Source organism: Cervus elaphus, chromosome 24, assembly GCF_910594005.1.
Source record: "Cervus elaphus chromosome 24, mCerEla1.1, whole genome shotgun sequence".
NCBI lineage: Eukaryota > Metazoa > Chordata > Mammalia > Artiodactyla > Cervidae > Cervus > Cervus elaphus.
The window spans coordinates 25,385,093-25,406,141 of NC_057838.1; the positions used below are offsets into that span (position 1 = coordinate 25,385,093).

At 40.6% G+C, this 21,049-nt stretch overlaps 1 protein-coding gene across 4 annotated transcripts in view; it reads left to right on the forward strand.

Annotated features, from left to right (window-relative positions):
• Positions 1-21,049, forward strand: part of LOC122683080 (myosin VIIA and Rab interacting protein) — a 217,512-nt gene that overhangs the window by 20,762 nt on the left and 175,701 nt on the right. For 3 of the 4 annotated variants that reach the window (XM_043886620.1, XM_043886623.1, XM_043886621.1), the window contains exon 2: positions 8,415-8,558. In XM_043886620.1, the coding sequence (XP_043742555.1) occupies positions 8,449-8,558 (110 nt within the window). In that variant the 5' untranslated portion in view covers positions 8,415-8,448. Of the gene's footprint in view, positions 1-4,860; positions 4,880-8,414; positions 8,559-21,049 lie in introns of those variants that run through there. The other variant, XM_043886624.1, reaches the window with a different exon arrangement.

Here is a 21,049-nt window from a genome sequence, read left to right on the forward strand (position 1 = left end):
CACAGATAGAGAAAACATACATATGGTTACCAAGGGGGAAAGGGATGGAGGAATAAATTGGGAGATTGGGATTTACATATACACACTACTGTACATAAAATAGATAATTAATAAGAACATGCCATGTATCACAGGGAACTCTACTCAGCGCTCTATAATGACCTGTATAGGAAAAGAATCTAAAGAAGAATGGATACAGGTATATGTATAACTGATTCACCTTGCTCCACAGCAGAAACTAGCACAACATTGTAACTCATCTATTTTCCAATAAAACTTAATTTAAAAAGAAAGCTCCCTTCTATTACTATATCAGAAAGTGTATTGGATATTATCAAACACTTTTCTGTGTTTATTAAGAAGATTCTGGGATCTTTGCCCTTTATATTCTATTAACATGCTACATTACACTGATTGAGTTTCACATGTTCAACCAACCTTGCATTCATGCCATAAATCCTTCTTTGTTATGGTGTACCTAATCCTTTTTTGTATGTTGCTGGATTTGGTTTGCTAATATGTTGTTGAGGATTTTTTCATCTGTATTCATAAGGGATTTGGGGTTATAGGTTTATTGTGATATCCTTGTTTGCTTTTCATATCAGGATAATACTGGTTTCTTAAAATGGATTAAGTATTTCCTCCTATTCTACTTTTGGGTGAAGGGTTGGTGTTAATTTTTCTTTTTTTAATGTTTGATTTTCTTTGTGGAAGCTTTTATCATTAATTCAATATCTTTACTAGTTATAGATCTATATATAATTTCTATTTCTTCTTGAGTCAGTTTTGGTGAGCTGTCTAGGATTTTTTTTTTTTTTTCATTTCATCTAGGTTATCTAATTTTCTGGCATACAACTGTTAAGTATTCCTTTATAACCCTTCTTGTTTTTGTAAGGTCAGTATTGATGGCTCTCTTTCATTCTTGGTTTTAGTAATTTGAATCTTATGTTTTTTTTTCTTGATCAGTCTTGCCAAAGATTTGTCAATTTTGTTGATCTTTTCAAAGAACTGACTTTGGATTTTATTTTCTCTGTATTGTTTTTCTATTCCATTGGTTTCCTCTCTTTATTATTGACTTCCTTCTGCTTACTTTGGTTCAGTTTGCTTTTCTTTTTTTTTTTTTAATCTTTTAAGGTAGAAGACGAGGTTATAGATTTGTCATGGTTCCTTTTTAATAAAGGCGTTTATATCTATAAATTTACCTTTAAGCACTACTTTAGCTGCATTCCATAAATTTTGGTATGTGTGTTTTCATTTTTATTTATCTCTAGATATTTTCTTATTTCTCTTGACCCTTTGGTTATTTACAGTACATTAATTTCCATATACATGTGAATATACCAAATGTCTTTGTTATTAATTTCTAATTTCCTTCCCTTGTAATTAGAGATATATTTTATATTATTCAATTCCTTTAAATGTATTAAGATTTATTTTATAGCCTAATGTATGGTCTATCTGCAGAATATTCCATGTGTACTTTAGAGTGTATGTTCTGCTGTCATGTAGAGTGTTCTGTAGATGTCTGTAAAAGCTACGTAAATTATAATATGGGTTAACTTTTCTATATCCTTGCTGATGTTTTGCTAATTGCTCTATTACTGGAGGTTGATATCAAAATCTCTATTATTGCTGAATTGTCCATTTCTTTTTTTTAATTCTGTCAGTCTTTGCTGAATAGACTTCCTTTAGTATTTCTTGTAAAGCAGGTCAGCTGATGGTAAAATCTCTGCATTTTCGCTTATCTGGAATGTCTTGTCTTAATTTATCCTTAATTTTTGAAGGATACTTTTCTGGATATAGAATTCTTGGATAATAATCCTTTTCTTTCAGTTCTTTGAATATATCATCTCTCTGCCTTTTGACCTCAATGATTCCTGATAAGAAGTCAGCAGTTGATCTTACTAAAGATCCTTTGTGTGTGATGAATCATTTTTCTCTTGTTACCATCAAGATTCTGTATTTTATTTGACTTCTGATTGGTTGACTATGATGTGTCTAGATGTGCATTCTTTGACTTTTTCCTACGTGGAACTTGGAGTTTCCCAGGTGGCTCAGTGGTAAAGAATCCGCCTGCACTGCAGGAGACACTGGTTTGACCCCTGGGCCGGGAAGACCCCTAGAGAAGGAAACGGCAACCTACTCCAGTATTCTTGCCTGAGAAATCCCACAGACAGAGGAGCCTGGCAGGCTATAGTTCATGGGGTTGCAAAAGAGTCTGACATGACTTAGGAACTAAACAACAACGAAGAGTTTGTGGAGCTTCTTGAATGAGAAGACTAACAACACTTTTCATCGAATTTGGAAAGTTATCCGCCATAATTTATTCGCTATTTTTCTATTCCTTTCTCTTCCTCCTGTTAATATCATTCCCAGGAGAGAGATGTAACACCCCTGGTCCAATCAACTATGCCTTGTTGGCATGACCATGTCTTCTCTGGGCCTTTGCTGTGTACAGGTAAAGAATGAGTCTTGGAGACGGGGCTATTCGTGGCAGGGACAACACCCTTGAAGGTGGAAGAATGAAAGTGAGTTCTACAGCCCAAGCACCACTTACTCCAAAGAAGTTGCAATGCAAGTACATCTCAGACCACTTGTGCTTTTCTTCCTTTCCTTCCCAGGCCAAGTTCTTTTTTTTTTTTTTTTTTAACCACCTGATAACAAGAATCTTAAATGGGACAGCCCTAACATTTTGATTCCTTTGTAGAAGTAAGAAATTTCTCTTCATCTCTAATCAAGATCTAGTTATGGTCAAAGAGGGAAGCCCCAGCAGTATTTATTTGCCCTTTATTGTCTTTAGGACTTTGGATATTCCAAGTTAATCTCTTTACCTCTTTCTGTGTATCAGACGCATCACACACACACACACACACACACACACACAGTGGATTTGTAAAGGTTCCATTAATGCATTTGTCCTTTATGCATCTGTTTTAGGTTCCTTTCTAGAATGTCACTTGTGTAAACCCTGACCCATCATGAAGAACTTCCCATTGTGTGTGTATTTCATATTCTTGGAATGTCTGGTTTTTTTTTTTGTTTTTTTTTTTCATTTGCAAGGTTTGTGCTACCTAGTTTCCTATAGAATCATCTATATCCTCCCTCTAGTTCTATTCAAGAACAGTATAAACAATTCTACCTTTATTTTGGTTTTCTATGTGTAAAGTTGTATCCATCTGCTTTCCTTTTTAAGTCATCAGCTTCTTCTAAATCTCAGATAACTCTGTAGCTTCCTATGATAATTGCATTTTAAAAACCTCAGCTAAATCAACTCAGTAATTATATTACAGTAGCTACTGTAGCTTGTCATCATGGGATGGACTTAACGGCAATAGTTCTCAAATAGTCATTTCTTTGGATGTGAAGAGGCAGTTGTTATTAAAGAAACAGGTATCTGCAGACACATGCATTTGACAAACACAGAGTTAAATGCAGACTGGCTCTTTAGTGACAGACTTCTTAGAGGCTCTGATAAGCTTATATGCCTGTGCATCCCCAAGAGGGCAATACAGTGTGAGGCATTCCTCTCTAGTTTATTTCATCTCTGAGCTCTCCTTTCTCAGAACACTCAGAACAGGAACAGTGACCCGAGAAACACTTGTTAGGGAAATGGTGGTGTAATTAAATCTTGAAGTTTATTAATTTTCTCATTACTAAATTTTAAAATGTATTCTCTCTGCTACCTTCTTATTTGAGTATAAACCAGAGAAATCCAGAAGTGGGAGCACCAAGTCTGAAAGTCAGAGCATCTGAACCAGTTTTGTGTCTGGGAAATCGTTTCCCTCTGGGCTTACACTCTCCCATCTGTAAATGAAAGAGTCAAACCTGTGTGACCTCTGACTCATGGACACTGAGGCTTTTCTAGCCCTACTGATGTCCTTTCTCCTATGATGCAGGAAATCTAATTGTGTTTACTGTAAAAAAGGGAAGACGCTTTTACTATTTCCCCCAAAGGGTTTCTCATTATTCTCTGTCTTATCCATTTACAGCTGCTTTATTTCTCTACAGAAACCATTTATGCCTCTTGAGTCCTGATCACTTAGATTTGATACGATCAAATTTGCCACTTCTGTCTCCTCCAAACTGGGCATCTTAGAATCTCACTTTGAATTCTCAGAACCCAAAAGCCAGTGAAGTGAAGGGGGCAGGCATATCACCTTCTGGGAAACTTCAAAGTGCCGTTATCACCTTTAATGAGGTGTTTTAAAGGGAGAAGTCAGTCTGCATTTTCTTCCTGCTCATCGGGAGACTAGAAGATGGCAGCTACGAAGCCTCCCATCTTGAGCAGCCCAGGGGTGGGGTCTTATTCCTGATTCACTTCCTCAGACCAGCAGGTGCTCCAGGCTCTCTTCCCACCCATATGTGATTATACCCAGCCAGATCTCTCTCCTTCACAGAGGGCCCTTTTTGTTCTGTATTGTTTTATCACATTCATTCTTAAATATATGTATTCTTGGTTTTCTGTGCTTTTGAACTTTATATAAAAATGAGTCATACAGTTTGCATGCTGTACATGCATATACATGTGGCTTGTCTGTCTCAATAGCATGTTTTATTAGAGATTCATGCATGTGGAATATACCTTTAGGATGTTCTTTTTCACTGCAGTGGAGTATTCCACTGGCATGAAACAAGCATACACTATTTGTTTGTCCTTCTTCCTGTTTATGGTTGTTTGAGATGGTTTACAGGTTTTACTTATTTATATTTTTTGCTCTTTTGAATGTTACTGTTACTAATGTTCTTCTCTTAGGATGAGCTATGTGAAATAGGAGTTTTTATAGGTCCCCATTTATTTCATATGATTCAACCCAATTCCCGTCTGTTGGTGCATATTTGCAAGATGATGTCTGAGAAATATACCTACAGAAATGCTGAGGTACATGCATCTTCAATTTTGAAAATGAGGCCTACTTGTGTTACAAAGAGACTGTACTAGTTTGTACTCACTATATCAAAATTGTCCCACCTCCTGGTAACACTGGATAAAGACAGTTTTGGTGTATATTAAATATGGTTTTAACTGCAATTCTATAACTACCAGTGAAATTAGCATCTTTGGATATGTGTATTTGCCATGTCTGTTTCTTCTTCTGTATAAAAATGTGGAAGTGACTTCAGAACTGGGTAAGGGTAGAGCGTGGAAGAGTTTTGAGCTGTATGTTAGAAAAAGTCTAGGTTTCCCTTAGGAGACTGTTAGTAGAAATATGAATGTTAAAGGTGATTATAGTGAGGACTTGGGAAGAAAAGAGGAGAGATGGAGAGAAAGCTTCTCTTATATTAGAGAACACACATATCATCATGAACAAAAAGTTGATAGAAATATGAATGTTAGAGGTGTCTGCTGAGGTTTCAGAAAGTAATGAGAAATATGTAATTGGAAACTGAAGGAAAGGCATTCTTATTTATAAAGTGGCAGAGAATTTGGTCTAATTGTGTTCCAGTGTTTTATGTAAAGTAGAATTTGTCAGTGACTATGGACTTGGATAGTTACCTGAGAATTCTAAAATAAGTATTAAAGACTGGCTTATGCTTGCTGCTATAATGAGACGTGAGAGGAGAGAGGTAAAGAAGACAGAATTGTTCCACAAAAGGATCCAGAACTTGCAGATTTGGAAAATTCTCAGTCTACTCATACTGCAAAAATGAGAAAGTCTGTGTAGAGAGAGCAATCAGGGTGTGACTGGACAACCGTTTGCTTATGAGATTAGACTGTGGCTCACAGATCCAGTCAACCGTTGCAGCAGAAATTGGAAACAGGGACGCTGTTACCCAGGACAGATCAGTAGAGGATCCTCTTGTCTGATGGCTTGGCCCCCTGAGAACTGCCTGGGAAGCTGACAAAGTTTTGGAGAATTTACATCGACAGAGACACTGCCAGCTTAAACTAAATAGAGACAGGATAACTGAGGGAAGGCTGCTGGACTTCTGAGAGGCTATAGGATGGGCCAGCAGAGATGTTTGGCTACCAACATGCATTATCTGTCAGGAAAAGGGAAGAATGATCCTGAAGACAAAACAGACGTCTGCGGGGGTGTCTCTGTCACATGGCCTGGGGAGGGCACTGTCCCTCCTCAGCTCCTGAGAGTGGGCCCCGCTGCTGTGGCTACACCCAGGGCCACGGGGGCGAGACCGCCGCCCTGCTGGACTGGGGGATAGAGCACGGAGCCAAAGAGAGTTATCCTTGAGCCTTAGACAAACGAAACAAGGAGACTCGTAGATACAGAGAACAAACTGGTGGTTGCTGAAGGAGAGGGGGTGGAGGGAGCAGATGAAATCGGCGAAGGGAATTATGAGGTGCAAACCTCCAATTATAAAATAAAGAAGTCACGGGAATGTAAAGTACACATAGGGATAAAAATATTAAAAATAAACAAATAGTAGATTATGCATGAAAAAAGTACACATGGGGAATATAGTCAATAATATTGTAACAACTTTGGATGGTAACTGGACTTGTTGCGGTGATTATTTCATAATGTATAAAAATATCGAATCACTGTGTGGTACAGCTGAAGCTAACATAGTATAGTATGTCAAGTATAACTTAATAAAAAAAACCTAATGGAATTTGCCCTGCTTTCAGACTTGCTTGAGACCTAAGCCTTCTTTCTCCTTTCCAACCCCTCCCCGCCAGAATGCAATGTCTCTCCAATGCCTGCCCCACTACACTACTCTGATAGCAGATAACTTGTTTGCTTCCACAGGTTCACAAGGGGGAAGGATTTTTGCCTTGGGATGAATCACCTATACCTAAGGTAGATGATAATGAGATGAGATTTTGGACTTCGAGTTGATGCTGGAATAGGTTAAGACTTTTGTGGCTGTTGGGATGAAGTGATTGAAATGTATATGTGAGAAGGATGTGCTATCTGGGGGTGGGGGGGTGCAAAGGGTGAAGAGTTACAGGCTGAGACAAATTCATGTGTTGGAGTCCTAACCTGAGCACCTCAGATTTTTACTGTATTTGGAGATAGAATATTTAAAGTGGCAGTTAAGTTAAAATGATGGTATTAGAGTGGACCCTAATCCAATGCAATTGGTAATCCTTATAAGAAGGAAAAATTAAGACATAGGTGTGCACAGGGGGAACTCCATGGGAAGATACAGGCAGAAAATGACCATCTGTAAATCATGGAGACGGACTGCAGGAGAAGTCAACTCTGCCAACATCCTGATCTCAGACTTCTAGCCTTCAAAACTGGGAGAAAATACATTTCTGTTATCTAAGCCACCTCATCTGTGATGCTCTGTTACTAGCCAGCCATTACACCTACGTGCATGCCAATACCACTCAGTCTTGACTAATGTAGCTTTATAATAAAGACATTCAGTATTGAGCAGAGGTGGTAAGAGTGGTCATTCTTGCCTGTTTCCTGATCTTAGGGGGAAACAGTCAGTCTTTCATCACTGAATTTGATGCTAATTGTAGGTTTTTGTTGTTTTTATTTTTTTAATGCCTTTTGTATGATGGAGGAAATATTCTCTAGTCTTAGTTTTCAGAGGGTTTCTATCATGAATGGGCACTGAAGTTTGTCAAATGCTTCTTCTGCATCTCTTGAAATAATCAGATGATTTTTCCCTTTTATTCTACTTATGTAGTGGGTTACTCTGATTTTTGAATGCTGAACCACCTTACATTGCTTAGATAAAACTCACTTGGTTATGGCATGTAATAATGCTTTTGAAATCTTGCTGCATTGGTTCCACAGATATTTTTGTGGAGAATGTTTGCATTTATGTTTGTGATGCCCTTCAATTCTGGGCACTTTTCTGGAATTATTTAATTTTACCACTGGGTGCAACCATTCACTAAAATTTTTTTTTTAATGTAGTTTCCCATAATTTTTAGGTATGCACCTCTGGGGAGGTGTTTCTTTGAAATATACTTTCTGGTGCTAAGAAAATATCTAAAAGTATTATTTTACTTTTTTTTTTGCAGAAGAGAGTTTATCAATTTCTAGTTTGTATTTCAGTCATGTGATAAAAACTTCAGGAGGTGTATAGGATATTTTTTTAAGTATGATTTTTTTTATCTTGCAATTATGTGTGATATTTACAATTTGAGACTTCAAATCACAGAACTTGAGAAGTTTTGGATATCGTTTTTTGGCGTTTTACAGAAATTTACAGCAGATCTCATGTACACCTCATTTTATTGAAAAGAATAATTTATCATTTTTTTTCTAATTTAAGAACAGGGATAAATAAGTATTGATGATCAGTTACCTTCTCTTTTTCTCTGCAGCCTTGCTGAAGTTGTCTCTAAATATTTGCTGAGTATGAGAGCAGAGCAGGAAACCACCTTATATAAACACTGTGTTTAATTCTATTTAATAACAACATTGGTTGATATTATCCGTGGAGAACTTTTTTCTTGCCCTCAATTTGTGGTCTCTCCTTTGATTTCTCAGGTCTTGTCCCACCGTCTGTGTTTGGTGTTAAATCATGGGGAGGAAGCTGGACCTGTCTGGTCTGACCGACGATGAAACGGAGCATGTCCTCCAGGTGGTCCAGCGAGACTTCAATCTCCGAAAAAAAGAGGAGGAGCGTCTCAGGTGAGATGCTCCTATTTTGCACCTGGGTACACTGAACCACGTGTGGACAAGTGAAACAGGCTTCCTGATGGTCCTTGCTGTCAGCCCTGTGTTCAAAGTGTTTATGTCACGTAAACACATGTAAGAAGAATGTCCTTCCCTCTGTAGTCAGGCGGACTAGCCTCACTGCTGGGCATCACGATGTCAGCTCAGAAATGTGACTATTCTCACTGGCAGTCAATGTTGTTGTTTGGCTGCTCCCCTGGTACATTGTTAGCTGTAGAATGGATGGAGTTTGTGATGACAGTCGCTGCTCTGAGCTTGCTCCTGGCTTTTATTTTCTTGTCCAGGTACTCTTGAAGAATAACCCAAGTGTTATATAAATGGGAGAATTAAACTCGTAGCTGTAAACTCTTCTGTTAGAGCTCTTGGCTACTCTGGCAAAGAAAGAGAGCTCTGAAGACCTGGTTCAAGGAGAGTGATCAGCAGGCTGGGATGAGAATACCTGGCTCAACCTTGCCCCCTCATTTTATAGAAGGGAAAACTGAGACCCAGAGAGGAGGGCTTGTGGCTCCTCTGCAGTTGATATTTTCTCATGGGATGTTCTTGGAAGTACTGTTGCTGCCTAAATTTGGAAGAAGAAGGAGTGATGGAAATGTGGTCAGTGCTGGGGTTTGTGTGTTAGAACCTGATGGCAAGTCCTCATGAGCTCCTGTCCTCCATAAACCTGTTTTTATGTTTGAATTTTTTTAATGTTTCTTTTTTTTTTTGTTTTAGTGTGGACCATTTTTTTTTAAGTCTTTATTGAATTTGTTACAATATTGTTTCTGTTTTATGTTTTGGGTTTCTTTTTTTTTTTTTGGCTGCAAGGCATGTGGGATCTTAGTTCCCCAACCAGGGATCAAACTTGTATGCCCTGCATTAGAAGGTGAAATCTTAAATACTGGCCTGCCAGGGAGATGCCCACAAACCTGTTATCCCTCGGGATTTCCCAGGTTTGTCATGGTACTGTCTCCTTCCTTGGCCATTGAGCTCAAAACCTGTCTTTATAATTCCTCCCTGACTTGGTTCTCACACGGGCTAGGGCCAGACCTTGTTATTTCTGCCTCCTCAGCATCTTTCATCCCAGTCATTGCAGTAACTTTCTCTATGATCCTCTCTACTTCTCCAGAGTGGCATCCCATTTCAGTTTGAACCATGCCCTTTCCCACTCTGCTTAAAATTGACATGGGTTGTTTTCTTTTGCCCTTGGAGTTTCTCAGTCTTTCTGTTTCTATAGAAGAGTAACCCCCATTTCTTGTAAGCACCCTCGTGTAATTAACTTTATTTCTACCATGTTTTTCCCCATATTGTATATATTCAATACATGCTTGTTAGATGGAAGATAAGAAATATGTTAGATAGTTAGTTGATTTAAAAATCATGTGCCACAGAAACAGACGTATGAATCAATGGAACAGAATAGAGAGCCAAGAAATAAACCCACAGACTTCTGGTTAATTAATATTTGACAAAGGAAGCAAGAATATACAATGGGGAAAAGAAAGTCTCTTCAGCAAGTAGTGTTGGGAAAGTTGGGTAGCCACATGTAAACTGAAATTGGAACATACCCTCACACTGTACACAAAATAAACTCAAAATGACTTAAAGACTTAAATATAAGATATGGTATCATAATAATTCCTAGAAGAGCTCATAGGCAAAACATTCTCTGACGTAAATCATACCAATGCTTTCTTAGGTCAGTCTCCCAAGGTAATAGAAATAAAGACAAAAATAAACAAATGGGACCTAATCAAACTTACAAGCTTTTCCACAGCAAAGGAAACCATAAACAAAATGAAGACAACCTACAGAATAGGAGAAAATATTTGCAAGTGGTGTGACTGACAGGTGTATATTTCCAAAATATACAAATAACTCATACAACAACAACAACAAAAAAAAACAACTCAATTGAAAAATGAGCAGAAGGCATTAATAGACATTTCTCTGAAGAAATAATATAAATGGCTAATAGGCACTTGAAAAGATGCTCAACATTGCTTATTATTAGAGAAACGCAAATCAAAACTACAGTGTGTATCACTTCACACTGGTCAGAACGACCATCATTAGAAAGTCTACAGATAACAAATGCTGGAGAAGATGTGGAAGAAAGGGAACTCTCTTACACTATTGGGGAATATAAGTTGTTCCAGCCACTGTGGAAAGTGGTATTCTCAGAAAACTGAGAATAGAATTAGCGTATGTCCAGCAATCCCACTCCTGGAATATATCCAGACAAAACTCAATCCAAAATGATACAAGCACCCCTGTGTTCCTAGCAATACTATTCAAAATAGCCAAGATATGCAAACAAGTGAAATGTCTATTGACGGATGAATGGATAAACACAATGTGGTACATATATATAATGTAATATAAAAAAATGAAATAATGCCATTTGCAGCAATGTGAATGCAACTAGAAATTATCATACTAAGTGAAGGAAGTCAGAAAGACAAATACCATATGATATCACTTAATATGTGGAATCTAAAATATGAGACAAATGAACCTATCTACAACACAGAAACAGACTCTCAAACTTACAGAACAGACTTGTGATTGCCCGGGGGGAGGGGGGTTGGGCGGGATGGTGTGGGACGGAAGGTTGGGGTTAGCAGGTGTAAACTCTTGTATATGGAATGGATAAACAAGGTCCTACTGTATAGCACAGAGAATTATATGCAATATACTATGATAAACCATAATAGAAAAGAATACTTAAAAAGGAAGATGTGTGTGTGTATAACTGAGTCACTTTGCTATGCAGCAGAAATTAACACAACATTGTAAATCAACTATACTTAAAAAGTTCCACATTCCAGGCACTGTTCTAGCTGTTGGGTACATAACAGTGAGCCAAACAAGCCTTCACCCCATGGAGTTTATATTTCAGCGCTATACCACCCATCCTATAGCCATCGACCACATATGGCTTTGTGCACTTATAATGGGGTGAGTCTGAATTGACATGCACTGTAAAATACACACCAGATCTCCAAATTTTAGTACCAAAAAATGTAAGCTATCTCTTTAATAATTTTGATGTTGACTACATTTTGAAACACCAATTTTTGGATACATGAGGTTAAAGAAGAAACAGTAAAATTAATCTTCCCTGCTTATGTTTACTTCTTTTTTAGTTTGGGTACTAGAAATTTTTAAATTAAACATGTCTCACGTTATATTTCAATTGTCTAGTGCTGCCCTAGACGGAGGACAGAGAGAGAGGGCGTAAATAAATAAAAATATACTTGTATGTATTAGGTGATGAGAGCCATGAAAAAGAATGAAGTGGGGAAATGGGGGCAGAGACTGGCCTGGGATGGGCAGGGGGCTCCCTAGTGCATGGGCAGCTCAGGGAAGGCCTCTGTGGTCTTGAAGGAGGTGAGGGAGGGGCTGGGCTGCTCTCTGGGGTGACCTCAAGCAGGGCGGAGGCAACAACAGATGTCAGCTTCTGATTCAGGAATGCGCCTTTATGTTTCCAGAGAAGCTGGGAGGGAGGGAGCCGGGGAGAGTGCAGTGGTAGAACAAAGTCCAAGCACTATCCTAAGTTCGAACCACTCGTAGTAAATCCAGACTCAAAACCACAGCAGTGGGCAAACCTTTCCTTGCCTCTCTGCGTTGCCTGGATTTAGGAGACGTGGACGAGTCTTGGAAGCTATGTTACAGAAGGCGTTTTTGAATTCTTTAATTTTTGTGGCAATAAGCATAAGATTCGGAATAGAATATTTTTATTATTATAAGATTTCAAATTGAATTGTGTTTATTTTCTCCTGGACAGCTGTTATTTACCTAGTTTCTCTGGTTAGGTTTTTGTAAGGGTAAGTCTCAGGTGTAGAGGTTACACAGTGTTTCTAATGATCTGTTCTTCAGTATTGACATAAAGTGTGGTAAATATATAGGTGGTGAAAGCGTGAATTAAATGCCCTCAGAACACATGATGGTAAGACAGAGCAGGCAGGGGCTGAAGCGTTCAACACAGTTAGGTCACTGAAATAAGTTCATGGAAAGCTAACTAGAAGAAGGGAAGCAGTCTGGGTGCACTGCACAGTTTTCATTATTATTTATTATTATTCCTCATTATTTCATTATTATTGATTCCTCGTAGAAGTTCCCATAAGGAGGATCCCCATGTACATGAAGGCACCAAGGCACAGACAGATTACAGAGCTTTCTCAGAAACACAGTTAATTGTGACAGAGCCAGGGTTCTGTTCCCCACATTCTCTGAATTCTATAGATTGGATCAAGCCTTTTCAAAACCGTCCTTCGGTGCAAGTAGAAGAGTCCTGTCTCCCACTCTCCACCACACCCTCTAATGAGCAGAGTCACACCACAAGTGCGTATATCAGCTCCTGCGTATATACACAGTCATAGGTCTTCCTATATAAAGTGACTCTGTGGGTCCCGTATCATTGAGACTATATGCTTGAAGCACTGAGGATGCGGTGTATCGAACATTTAATCCCATTAAAGACTATATGTATAGTAGGACAAGTTAGGGGGAAGACAGAGGACTGGGCAGGCCTGAGAACTGTGGGCATGCAGCAGCAGATAGAGGACAGGGTACTTACGTACAACTTCAATACAGTGTTGATTTCTAGGACACACCACAGTATTAAAGCTATGGATGGAGCACATCAGAGAACAAAAGACATATTGACCCTGCTCCTTCCTCCAGGTGCTTGGGGGTCTAGATGAATCAGGTAAATGTGTAGAAAATACACACTATGCTTGATTCATTTGATTCCTTGTCTTTCATCAGATGATTTCATGCAAATAGGAAAAAAACAAAATGGTAAAGAACACTTTAAGGTGAAAGGCACCAGCCCTCCGCTCCATGTTTAATCAGTTTTGTCCTTAATCCTGTAGTCCTCCTAGCCTTACCTCTGTAAATTTAAAATATGGGGGTATGTTGCTGTTTCTTGATGTATCAATATTAGGTAGTCTTTCATTTCTCTGCTCTGAATAGTGGGGACTTTGCTTACTTACTTAGAGTACTTTCCCTTTGGTTTCTTGCTTGTTATTATCTGTGGTTTGGTTTTCTATTGGTCATCTTTCAAATAGCACACAGAAACCTCTCGGTCTCGTTCCATGCGTGTTCACCCTCCTTCCTTGGTCTGGCAGCACAAGTATTCATATGATGTTCCTACCTTCTGTCCACCACCCCTTCCACTTTCTTCATCTCACATCTGTCCACGCGGTACCTTTATTCTTATGTATTCAAGGTTGAGGCCATCCAGGTGCTGTTCTGCAAACATAAATTTGAGCCTTTCTTGTTTTATTCAGAGGTTGACACTACTGTTGAAAATCAATAGTCATTATGATAGAAAATGGTGTTCGCTGCTTCCTCTTTCAGAACTTCACTGAAATCTGTAGGTGGCTGATTGGTCTCCTCCTCTTCTGTTTACTCTTATGAATCAATTACGTTTGTATTTCCTTGCTGTCATTTTAAATAAGTCTTGGGAAGGCGGAAAGGCCACCAAGTGTTAAGTCTGCCATCTGGAACTCACTGGCCACAGCAACTTCCTTGCTGGTCAGGGCCACAGAGGAGCCTGGGGAGGTGCAGACACAAAGGGCAGTCCCTGTGTGCAGCGTGGACCCAGAGCATGCTCTGGGGTCACACAGATGTGGACCTTAAAGGTCCTTCTACCGCTGTTTACCTCATCGTTAGCTGGAGGGAGCCTGACCTCCAAAACACTGGATGAGGGGGAGTTTCTGATGACCAGCAGGGGGCTTTGTGCTGGAAAGAAAGAAACTTTTGGTGGGATAAGTCACTGAGGCCTTGGGGTTTATTTGTTACAGCAGCATAGTCTAGTATGACTTTGACTAATACAGTTTCTGGGAGCTGAAAGGGACCTTGATTTTATGCCCCCACCCTTAACTTTATAGCTGTAGAAGGATTTGTGGGGTGAACACACTGTTAGTGGGTGGAGCCTGGCCTGGCCCCTCGGCTCCTGGTCTTCTGCCATCTCATATAGTATAAGACACCTGTGGAAATATCTCCTGACTTACAGTAGGAGCATAATTTATATTCTGTGATTTTATATTGTCAGGCACGTTTACAAAGTGGCTTTAAAAATAAGTGTTAATTGCATGGCACTCTGGTGTTCAGACTGAGATGTTTATGAGATAGCCACAGCGTTTAAAATTTCTCATTTAAAATGTGCTGGCCAGAAGCTAGTTAGCATCTGGATAACTTCCAAGGATTTGCTGCTGCTCTAATGGACTTGGTCTGTGGGGGAGCAGGGGTTAGATTTGATGAAATGGTTTCCCGTAATGTGACTGGCCATTAATTGGCAGGGTTTGCTGAACTGAGAGTGTGCTTCTACCTGCCAAGGACGGCTGGGCTCAGGCCAGGCCAGGCCAGGGGAAGGAAGGGAGGGGAGGGGAGGGGAGGGCAGCGTGAGTGGCAGGGCACTTCCCGTCTAGTCTTTCTTGGAGAGGCTCAGTGCCTGCAGCCCAGCAGCCACAGTATGTAAATTACTCCCCCTCTGGCCTCTGTTAAGAAGAGGATTAATACACTTGGAGACCGATTTCTGTTACTCAGTTGCTGACACAGCCTGCACCCTCTCTGCACCTTGGTGACAGGGTGTGAGGGCAACCGTCCATCCCCCAAAAGTCAGATCTCAGTGTTGTGAGAAAGTAACTAAAAGCTGCCAGGGGGTGTGGAAGGCCCACTGCAGGAAAGCAGAGCATCTCCCTCAATTTGAAATGCTTTGTGTTTCTAGTCTGTTATACAGAAACCCCTTTAAGGTTCAATTCTGATTTTATTAAATAGAAAGAACACAGAGCTTTTAATGAAATGGGTTAGTGATCTTTCTTCATTCAAAATTCAAACAAATTAAAATTTTATCACACGAATTTAATTTTTCAAGAAGTTTCTTTTTCAAAAAGTAAAATGCCTTCACTCTCAGGGTCCCTAGTTTGGACATTTAAATTTATGGAATGAATTAACAAACACTCCTGGTCATGCCCTTCTTTGAAGCTGGAGGTCAGATTGCCTCGTCTTCACTCAGTTGGAATACATAGGCCCTGTGGTTTATGAGATAACTATGTGTTCACAGAGTGCATCTGTCCTGCATTTCCTCACCGCCCCGTGTAGCCCCTGAGATGCTGCAGGAATGCTGTGGCATTCACCTGTCCAGGTGATGCATCTGCTGTCTCAGAGAGGGGGTGCTGCAAGGCCGGAGTTCCTTCCTCTGCACTGCTGGATCAGATTGACTGGCCAGTCGCCTGGTGGGGCTCCCAAATGATGGAGCCGAAAGCAGGCGCACTGTGTGGTGGAGTGGAAGGTCAGACACAGCTCTGTTTGAGCCCCCTTTTGACGGGGAAGGCCCAGCAACTCAGAGACAGCAGGAGCGGTCCTGGAGACTTGTGTAGGGCAGGTGTGGGGACCTCAGGAGTGGGACGTGAGTAGGATAAAGCGTATCAATCTCAAAGCTATCAGGGACCGCACAGATTTTTTAAATCGCCTTTTTACTTAGTACTGGTACTTTTAATAATGAAAAGGTCACATATATTAAATCAAAGCTATTGGATATTCATTCATTTGCTTCAAAATCATATACTGAATGTCAGGAGCCTCCTGGGGAAATGTGAGGGGGATGAAAGGGTAGGGGAGGGAGAGAAAGGTTCACAAAATTAGTAAGTGCCTTAACCCTTGAGGAAAAGTCCAGAAGGTGAACTAAGTCTGATATGAATAATTAGGATGCTATGCAGAGTGAGGAAAACAGACCCATGGGAATACTTTCATCTTGGAGGTGGGAGGCAGGAGAAAGGAAGGACTTCCTGAAGGAGAGGTGCATTTGATGTGATCCTGGAAGACAGACAGGATTTTTAAAGTGGATTGAGAAAAGGTCTGGGCAGCAGGGAGCATCCTGTGTATTACTCTGTCATGTCTGACTCTTTGCGACCCCATGGACTGTGGCCCGCCAGGCTCCTCTGTCCATGGGATTCTCCAGGCAGGAGTACTGGAGTGGGTTGCCATGCCCTCCTCCAGGGGATCTTCCTGACCCAGGGACCGAACCCAGGGCTCCCACATTGCAGGCAGGTTCTCTGCCATCTGAGCCTATTCCCTTTGCCAGGGAAGCCAACAGGACAGTAAGAAGGGCGTTTCCTCACTCCAATCAGGAGCCGTGGTCGGCAGCAGTGGGCGAAGCGACTGTGCTGCCAACAGTTCTTCGTGCACCACTGCTCACCACGTGGGATAGTGTGTGGTGTTCCAGGAACAGGACCTCTTCTCACTCCCAGCCAACTCTGGGAGAAGCACTCCGTCTACCCATTTCCAAAATGGGGACAGTGAGTGTCTAAAAAGAAATTAAAAACTGGCCCAGGTTGTACACAGTGAAAGATAGAATCAAACCTAGATAGTGCCACCCCAGAACCAGGACAGCACACTGCCTTGGTGCTGAAATCAAGGAGACCCAGGTGCCGGGGACAGAATGGGTAAAATTTGGGCTGTCTTAGAAACCTGGCACCTGTGCTTCCTAGAACCTGGGGTAACATCCCCAGGGAGGGGAACCCAGTAGGGCTTGAGTCAGGATATGGGGAAGTGTAGCTGGGACATCACATTAGTCATTAGCCATAGGTGCCACTGAGCACGTCAAATATGGCTTATCCAAGCATTAAGTGTAGTCTAGATGTGAAATACACTCTGGATTTCAAAGCTATAGTTTGAAAAAGAATGTAAACTGTCTCATTAATAATTTTATATTGAAAACACATTGAAATGAATCTAAAATTACATTTTAAGTAAAATGTATTGTTGTTATTCAGTCACTAAGTCGTGTCCGACTCTTTGAGACCCCATGGACTGCAGCACGCCAGGCTTCCCTATCCTTCACTATCTGTTGGAGTTTGCTCAAACTCAGGTCCACTGAGTCAGTGACATTATCCAACCATGTCATCCTCTGCCACCCCCTCCTCCTTTTGCTTTTGATCTTTCCTAGCATCAGGGTCTTTGCCAATAAGTCAGCTCTTTGCATCAGGTAGCCAAAGTATTGGAGCTTCAGCATCAGTCCTTCCAATGAATATCCAGGATTAATTTCCTTCAGGATTGTCTGGTTTGATCTCCTTGCTGTCCAAGGGACTCTCAAGAGTTCTCTCCAGCACCACAGTTCAAAAGCATTGGTTCTTCGGCACTCAGCCTACTTTATGGTCCAGCCCTCACATCCGTACATGACTACTGGAAAAATCATAGCTTTGACTATATGGACCTTTGTTAGCAAAGTGATATCGCTGCCTTTTATTTTTTTCCCCAAACTTTAAAGTTTTTGTCTCTGCTCTTTAATATGTTGTCTAGGTTTGTCATAGCTTTCCTTCCAAGGAGTAAGCGCCTTTTAATTTCATGGCTGCAGTCACCATCTGCAGTGATTTTGGAGCCCAAGTGAAATGTATAATAAAATTAAGTTCATCTGTTTCTTTTCTACTGTTTAAAACTATGATGACTAGAAGACCGTGTGTGTGTGTGTGTATAAAACCATATATATATATCTCTCACATTATATTTTTATTGGCCAACACTAGTTTGGAATGCCGTGTTAAGCAATTTGGAATTTATAGGAGTAGAAAGTAAGTTTTCTTCCCCAATTTTGTTTAAGGCTAGTCGTTTTCTTCATGAGGCTCATAGGTATCTCAAAGATCCAGTGAAAGTCTTCACTACCTCACTGTGCACTGGCCTTTGCTATGGAGAATTGTCACATCTGCTATGTGAAGGTGATCTCAGAATGATCGCCTGGTATTGGCTTTATTGTACAGTTTGAAAGGACAGCACATTGTGATCATGCCATATTCACCACGGAGGTTTGCACATCTCAGGAGAGAATAAATCCTTTGCTATTTCTTTGGAATTAATGGTTGATTTTTTTTTTAATTTTTTATTAGTTGGAGGCTAATTACTTCACAACATTTCAGTGGGTTTTGTCACACATTGATATGAATCAGCCATAGATTTACACGTATTCCCCATCCCGATTCCCCCTCCCACCTCCCTCTCCACCCGATTCCTCTGGGTCTTCCCAGTGCACCAGGCCCGAGCACTTGTCTCATGCATCCCACCTGGGCTGGGGGTCTGTTTCACCATAGATAGTATACATGCTGTTCTTTTGAAATATCCCACCCTCACATTCTCCCACAGAGTTCAATAGTCTGTTCTGTATCTCTTTTTCTGTTTTGCATATAGGGTTATCGTTACCATCTTTCTAAATTCCATATATATGCGTTAGTATGCTGTAATGTTCTTTATCTTTCTGGCTTACTTCACTCTGTATAAGGGGCTCCAGTTTCATCCATCTCATTAGGACTGGTTCAAATGAATTCTTTTTAACGGCTGAGTAATATTCCATGGTGTATATGTACCACAGCTTCCTTATCCATTCGTCTGCTGATGGGCATCTAGGTTGCTTCCATGTCCTGGCTATTATAAACAGTGCTGCAATGAACATTGGGGTGCACGTGTCTCTTTCAGATCTGGTTTCCTCAGTGTGTATGCCCAGAAGTGGGATTGCTGGGTCATATGGCAGTTCTATTTCCAGTTTTTTAAGAAATCTCCACACTGTTTTCCATAGCGGCTGTACTAGTTTGCATTCCCACCAACAGTGTAAGAGGGTTCCCTTTTCTCCACACCCTCTCCAGCATTTATTGCTTGACTAAGTAAGACTATATCATGACTTTTGAAATAATGAAGTGGCCTTAGGATGGCCTCATATACATGATTCATATAATGTCTCTGGCACCATAAAGCCATAGGTTATCACATATTTGCCTGTGGGGGCCTGCTTTTAAGAATGGCCAAGAGAGTTTAAGGAATCTTAACTTCTCTTGATGCTGCAGATATACTTATAGAAAAAGAATCGTCCTGATGCTCTTTTTAATTTGTCACCCTTCAAGATGTACAGTTACTAATTTGTCAATTCTGGATACTTCCTCCCTATAATCCCATGTTCTTTAACAACAATATTCTAGATTGTAACTCAAAGTTCCTGATATTATTTACTTTTCCACTCCCAATGTCAGAGGCTCAACTCTGCTGGGCTCTGATAAAGCTTTTGTGGTACAAATTCTTGGCTGGACTTTCATTCCTCAGATCTCTGGCTCCAGAAAGCATTTGTTTGGCATTTGGTGTGCACAGAATTCAGGACTTGGAAGAGAGTAAGAAGGAATGTTTCTGCAGTTATTGTGAAAGCAGCTTCCTTCGGCCATAGTAACTCAGGCATAGCCACAGGCACTTAGCCAGAAATGGCCTGAAATGCAGAGTTGGTGAACACAAATGGACTGTATGGAAATCAGAGTTTCACCTTCACCCGCTGCTATTGGAATAACAACTTCCTTGTCCCCATGACCTTCTTCAGTTCCTGGAAACAGGCCCCTGCCTTGGTGGCCTTGTCCCTTGCCTTCATCTCCTTACTCAGCTCCTGAAGAAAACAGGTCCATCTCAAACCCTCCTATACTGTTGGTAGAAATGTAAGTTGGTGCAGCTACTATGGAGAACAGTATGGAGGTTCCTCAGAAAACTAAAAGAAGAATTACCATATGATCCAGCAACCCCACTCCTGGGCACATACCCAGACAAAACTATAATTCAAAAAGACACATGCACCCGTGTTCATGGCAGCACTGTCCACAATAGCCAAGACGCAGAAGCCACCTAAATGTCCATCAGCATATGAATAGATAAAGGAGACGTGAACATGTATACAATGGAATACTACTCAGCCATAAAAAAGAACGAAATAATGCCATTTGCAGCAATATGGATAGACCTAGAGATTATCATATTAAGTGAAGTCACAGAGAAACATATGTATATGATATTGCTTATATGTGGGATCTAAAATATGACACAAATGAACTTATCTACAGAACAGAAACACTCTCAGATATAGAGAACAGATTTGTGGTTGTCAAGGGATTCAGAGGTTGGGGTCAGCAGATGCAAACTATTATATATAGAATGGATAAACAGCCAGGTCCTACTGTATAGCACAGAGAACCATATTCAATATCCTGTGATAAACTATAATGGAAAAGAATATTAAAAAACAGTATATATGTATGTGCCTATGTATGTGTGTGTGTGTGTGTGTGTGTGTGTGTGTATCCGAATCACTTTGCTGCTCAGCAGAAATTAACACAACATTGTATATCAACTATACTTCCAAAAAATAAATGTCAGGGAAGATAGAGGGGGAAAAAGAAAGAAAGTAGGCCCATCTCCTGGACCAGTTTCTAAGCTGATATGGTGAAGGAAATTCGTGAACCACTCTCTCTCTCAGAATAACTCTTAATGAGTGCCTTCTTTGAGATGGGCGATTTCTGCTCCAGCCTTGAGATTCCTTTGCTGGATATCTGACTGATGCCTGAAATTCCCAGAAGAGCTGGGCCCCAGGTGCCGCGTCAGTCCTAGCCCTCTGCAGTTCACCGCCCCCTGCTGGCTTGATTCATGGGCTCCTGTCGTGCATC